General features: G+C 33.9%; 1 protein-coding gene across 1 annotated transcript; it reads right to left on the reverse strand.

Annotated features, from left to right (window-relative positions):
• Positions 1 to 4,713: 4,713 nt before the first annotated feature.
• LOC126738019 (uncharacterized) lies at positions 4,714 to 6,027 on the reverse strand. Its single transcript, XM_050443183.1, has 2 exons — positions 5,171 to 6,027; positions 4,714 to 5,033 (listed from the first exon to the last, which is right to left on the reverse strand). The coding sequence occupies exons 1-2, from the start codon at positions 6,008 to 6,010 to the stop codon at positions 5,016 to 5,018; spliced, it is 858 nt and encodes a 285-aa protein (XP_050299140.1). The 5' UTR covers positions 6,011 to 6,027; the 3' UTR covers positions 4,714 to 5,015.
• Between the last annotated feature and the right edge of the window lie 356 nt (positions 6,028 to 6,383).

Raw genomic sequence — 6,383 nt, forward strand, 5'->3', positions numbered from 1 at the left:
TTTATGATGAGTATATTTTCTGCTTAGTAATTGCAGAAAGAGAAAAAAACGTTCTTTGAAAATAAAATGAATTTATCATATCCTGTGCGATATCTCCCTTTTTTAATATCGCCATCTTTAACAATAACCAAAAATCCATATTTTTTCATTTTGAGCATATTTTTTTAAACATGTCAAAGTCCATATCAGTATTAACGCGCTCGTTATAAATATGTCTTAAATTTATTTCATCTTATTTAAATAACTCTAACATATTAGCATTATCTCTTATTAAATGTTTGGGAATACGTGTCTAAGTCTGGCATAAATAGATCTAATCGATATTTCTATAGAAAAATAAGATCTAATTTTATCTTGCTTATTGCATGCTATGTCATCAAATATTATAAAAGAATTTTTCTTAGCATCCGAAGGACTGATTATATCATCACTTTGTTGAAAGTTAAAATATCCATCTTTCAACATTGCTTTTATTTTCCTAAATTAAAATTATTTAACCAAATATTTGAAAAAATCAATTAAGACTGCTTTAGTTACTTTTTAAAAAGAAATTGTTGTTGTTGTTGTTGTTGACGAAGGGGTATATTAAAAATGAAAATACCGTAAATTATAACAATTTTTTTTTCATTCATTATTAATTTACATCCATAAATGTCTGCCACCTCTTTCTTTCTTCAAGTTTGAATTTTCTTCTTTGCCCCCTAGACATATTGGGTGGTGAACACCTAAGAACCTTATTTGTTACTGCATACAGTTGCGGATTATACGTTCCTACCGGTTACATTTCATCCCAGGATTCATCAACTGGTACCGGGAAACATGTTCTTTTTTTTGCGGCATATGAATTTTGTGCTGCAAAAGAAGCCTCCTTAGGTTTTTCTTGTAATATATTTGAAGAACACTCTCCCCATGAATTACCAATTGACATATTCCATGCTGCTTCGCAAGCAATTTTTCTAGATGATGAATTCATATTAAGTATCAATACTGTTTTGAAATACACTGAATCGTTAACCGATCACTATTGTTTTTGCAATTGCAGTAACAACAACAACTGACACAATATTGCCAATCAGCTGCATTTTATATCAAAATCATTTACTGATAAACGTTTTTAACAATGTTGTCAATCTCCATTTTAAATAAAAATCATTTACCGATAAATATTAACAATATATTTTTTCCCTCTAAATTCACAATACATCCGACAACACGGTTTAGCTCGCCTTTAATTTAAACACACTCTTATCAAACACCTACATTTAACTAACGAGTTTAAAGTGGTATTTGTACTGCTGCTGGTACTGGTACTAGGTCATATTCCTTGACCGGAAGTTTGTTTCCTTTTAATTTGCTTGCTTAATGATTTTAGTAATGCCAAAATGTTCTCTTATTTACTTTTTTCTCCAACTGATAAATCTATATTATGCAATTTTTGAAGTATTATAATTTCATTCCTTTTATTTTTAAGTTTTAAAAAAGTGTCGATTTCTTGCTGAGACTTTGAAACTTTAAATAGTGTCTGTGTTGTTTTTACCAAGTCTTCTTCCATGTTTTCTTGTTTTTATTTTGTGCTGTGTCAGAAGCCTTTCTTTTTTCTTATAATGAATTAGGAGACTTACTCCGCGAAATGATGCTTGTTGTTGCATATAGTTGTAGATTATACGTTGCAATAGATTCCATTTCATCTCATGGATTATCGATTGGTACTGATAGACATGTATTTTGTGCTGCGTCAGAAGACTCCTTCCTTTCTCCTTGTAATGGTTTAGAACTATGCATGTTTGTTAGTGTATATAGTTGTGAATTATACATTGCAACACGTTCTATTTCATCCCATGGATTATCGATTGGTACAGGTAGACATGTATTTTGTGCTGCGTCAGAAGCCTCCTTCATTTTTTCTTGTAATGTATTAGAACACTTACATCACGACATCATATTTGTTGTTGTATATCGTTGTGGATTATACGTTGCAACAGATTCCATTTCATCCCATGAATTATCGATTGGTAGTATTGGTACTAGTAGACATGTATTTTGTGCTGTGTCAGAAGCCTCCTTCCTTTTTTCTTATAATTAGAACTTTGCATGTTTGTTGTTGCATATAAGTAGAGTTAAGGATGTGCGATACGATACGATTTTCTCGAGTACCGGTATTTTTTTTTCCGGTACTCGATATTTTGTACCGGTACTTTAACGTACGATACGGTCCGATCCGTTTGAGTTTTATGCAGTACCTATCGTATCCCGTATAAAAGAATGCTATGAAATAAATTTAATTTGATCAAAAAGATACCACATAAATTAATATGAATGAAGCAGTGAAGCACGGATTTACTCCTGTTTCCTTCTGACTTTCTGTTTATGTTTATCCGTAGTGTTGGCAGATGCAACCCATTTTCTGAACGCCTATTTTCAAAGGCTGATGCGATAATGGATGAAGGCCGTAACTGACCTCTTGAAGATTCAAGGCTATTATTTTCAAATTCGTTAGAATTAAGTTAATTTTCAATTTCTAGAATAATTATTTTTGTCTTACGTTTTAATCTTTTCTGTTGTTCGGTTTTAATTTAAGTGACGACAAATGTCAAATTTTCACTTGTAGTTATTTCGAAATAAATGCTGTTAATAAATAATATTTTAATAAATAATACTAAAAATATCAGTATTGACCATACCAGTCCGCGCTAACATTTAAAAAAAAAATATATATTTAGTTAAATCGTACCGGTACTTGGAATATCGGTACTGAACTTGTTGATATTGTAACCAACCGGTACTATTAAAACGATACGATACGATCCGAAATACCGGTACTTTCCTCAGTATCGCACATAATGTAGAGTAAAAAGACGGGTGGCTGTGACGTAGCCCCATGTATTTCTTATGGATTTCCAGCGGAGTTAAGAATTTAACACGTGGGGGATGGGGAATGCACATTCATGAAGTGGTGTTGCCGCATTTCTGAAGCGAAAAATCAGGAGATTTAGGGAAAAGGCGTGGTGTAGGAGGTGTATATTTCAAGGAAATTAGGAATGAATAAAGTTGACAGCATTGTTTTAAATGAAATGTCTAATATACGTATGAATAATATGCGATATGCAAAAATGTGTGTGGAATTTACGAAAGAAATATATTCTTAAAGAATGTTTATCGGTAAATTATGTTTATTTGAATGGAGATTGACAACATTGTGCTGGATCGTAGCCGATCGAGAGTTCTAGCCGTGACACTGGTTTCGTGGCGTCAAAATTGAAGCCGAGATTTGGTGGCGCACGCCGTACAGTGGAACGACTAAGTGGAAATACCGCGGGACCTAATATTTTACATTTTACAAGATAATATATTTTTTTCATTATTACGTATTTTTAGGTATTTATGTTTTAAATATTTTTTATTATTTATTTTATTGGAAAAATATACATAAACGGTGTTTCAAATTCATCTACCCTCAAAATACGAAAATGGATAATTTACCCCAAATAAGTGCACATTATTTACTTGTAAAAGAATATGCCATAAAAAAATATATATATTATATTTTATGTGGTTTTGAAGATTATTGAAAAAAAAAACAAATTTTCAAAAACTTATTCTTGACACTTTTGTGGGTTATCTTGGTTGCTATGGGAAAGTTTTTGCATTGCTGTATTACTTTTTCGTAAAAATTTTAATGCCGAAAACAAAATTAGGTAGGTACCTACGCCAAATTTTTGTTGCTTATTTAAAAAATCGAAAATTTTAATGATTCCGAAGATAATCAAAAAAAAAAACAAAAAAAAATTTAAAATCCATTTTATTTTTTTCTGAGCTTAAACAGGATTGCAGTAAGAGGTAGGCATTATTCTAAATAAAATTAAGATTGTAAATTGTAAGTTAAAAATAAAATTGTCAATTTACCCACCTAATTTAAATACCGAATTTTTATTCTTTTTAAAACTCAAAGCGAGTATCAAAATAGTTTGGTAGTTTAAAATTTTAAATGCGTAATCTTACTATAAACTACAATAATAACTGCAGTAAAATATTATTTCGAATCAACGCAAAATATGTGCCTCAGCGCGGAATTTTTGCCATCGCGATGCGGTCGTCGCCTCGCATGATTTCGGCTTCTGTTGTGAGGTATCGATGGAAGCGGGGATAAGTGTCCAGGCTAGAACTATCGATCGGCTACGGCTGGATACGACTGGATCTGTTATGAATATCATATACCGCATAACATGTCATGGTTAAATTATTTGAATTTAGGAAAATGAAAACAACGTTTAAACATTTGATTATAGAATTTCTTTATTCATAATAAATAATTGTATTCAAGTATTACAATCTAATTTATGGGGTGTAGTGGGTCCATCGATCTCGTCATATTCGGCATCATTTTCATCAGGTGGATAGTGCCCCCAACAAGGTTCTATTAGTTTTTAATGTAAATCCTTAGATATGTTAATAGTATCTATTTTTTTCTATACTTATTTAACACATTGTCGTTTGATCGCTTCTGGATTGAATGTTGAGTGTAAATTTAATTTTTCTAATTTGCGATCTTGTAGGTGCCATATTATTATTATTATTATTATTATTATTATTATTATTATTATTATTATTATTTACAGCCAGTTAAGGCTCGCACTCCCTCTAAGGGGGGAAATCATTTACTTATCCCAGATACCTGCGATATCAAAAGGATTAAGCTCTGTGGTCTGTGGGGGCCTTATCGGTGTCCTTAAGTGACCTGAAATGTAAAGTTATCTCCTAGAAATTTCCGGGTGCTGCGAGCAGTTGCCAGTAGTACTGCCTTTTGCATGTGCTTATATAGATGTTCGCCAGTTCCTAGTTGTTTAAGGTATTCCAGTAGACTCTTCGGTATTACACCCGTTGTCGATATAACAATTGGGATGGTCTGAACATTATCCATTCTCCATTGCCTTCCGATTTGAATTTCTAGATCTCTGTATTTGGCGATTTTCTCAGTGTGTTTCTCTTGCAGATTATTGTTGTTCGGTATGGCTACGTCAATTAGAGTTGTTTTCCTGGAAATTTTATCTATTAAAATAAGATCTGGTCTATTATGCCTTACATGTTGATCGGTAAGTACACTGCGGTCCCAATATAACTTATATCGGTCATTTTCCACTACGGGTTCTGGAGTATATTTATAATAAGGAACCTTCTCTGTTGTAATAAGTTCCAACTTCATTGCCAACTCTTGATGTAAAATTTTCCCAACTGAGTCGTGCCGTTCTTTGTATTCTGTCGCTGCAAAGGCCTGACATCCTCCTATTATGTGCTGGATTGTCTCTGATGTTTGGCATCCATAACGGCATTTGTCGTTTTGTACGGACGGATCTCTGACGATGTGCTTGAGATAATTTCTTGTTGGTATAACCTGATCTTGGATGGCGAGTAGAAAGCCCTCGGTTTCTGGAAACATCTTGCCTGATACCAACCAATAGTTCGACGAAGCAGTGTCGACATGATTTTGGCTGATCTCATTAGGATGCCGCCCATGAAGGGGCTTCTCCATCCAGATGCGGAGTTTTTCCTGGTCCGTATGATGGTAGCTGCGCGCTTCCTCGCTCTTAAGTTGTAGAGGAGTGGAATCGTCTATTTGATTTATTGCGCGATGCAGCGTGGAATTTTCTCCTTGCCTGTAAAAATAGGATCTTAAGTTAGTGATTTGTTTTTCAAGTTGTTTACCCAGATCTATTAATCCTCTTCCTCCAAGGTGGCGGGGAAGCATTGTTCTTTCAGTGGCACTTCGAGGGTGGTGGTTGTGCGTTTTAGTAAGTAGGATCCTCACTTTTCTTTGTAGCCTTTCTATGTCTGTCCTACTCCAATTAATTACCCCAAAAGAATAACTAAGAGCTGAACACGCGTAGGAGTTAAGTGCCTTAAACATATTTTTGCTGTTGAGATTGGTTCTCAAAACTTGTCTTACCCTTTTCACAAACTCGTTAGTCAGTTCGCATTTCATTGTTTGTTGTTCAATCGTTTGTGATTGTTTCATCCCCAAGTATTTGTAAATTTCGTGTTCGCTCATGGCCTCGATGGTCTGGACATTCTGCATCTGATATTCTCCTGGCTGAATTTTTCCTCGAATTATATTGAGAGTACGGCATTTATCTAGTCCAAATTGCATGCCTATGTCATTGGAGAACTCTTCTACTATATGCAGCATTTGGTTTAGTTGGTTCCTAGTTGCGGCCATTATTTTTAAATCATCCATATACAGTAAGTGATTTAACTTTGCAATCTCGGTGTTATTATCTCGGATGCTAAACCCATAGTTGGTAGAGTTAAGACGGTTCGAAAGAGGATTCAAAGCAAGGCAGAACCATAATGGGCTCAGTGAGTCCCCTTGGAAAATTCCTGTTCGAATT

Source organism: Anthonomus grandis, chromosome 6, assembly GCF_022605725.1.
Source record: "Anthonomus grandis grandis chromosome 6, icAntGran1.3, whole genome shotgun sequence".
Taxonomy (NCBI): Eukaryota; Metazoa; Arthropoda; class Insecta; order Coleoptera; family Curculionidae; genus Anthonomus; species Anthonomus grandis.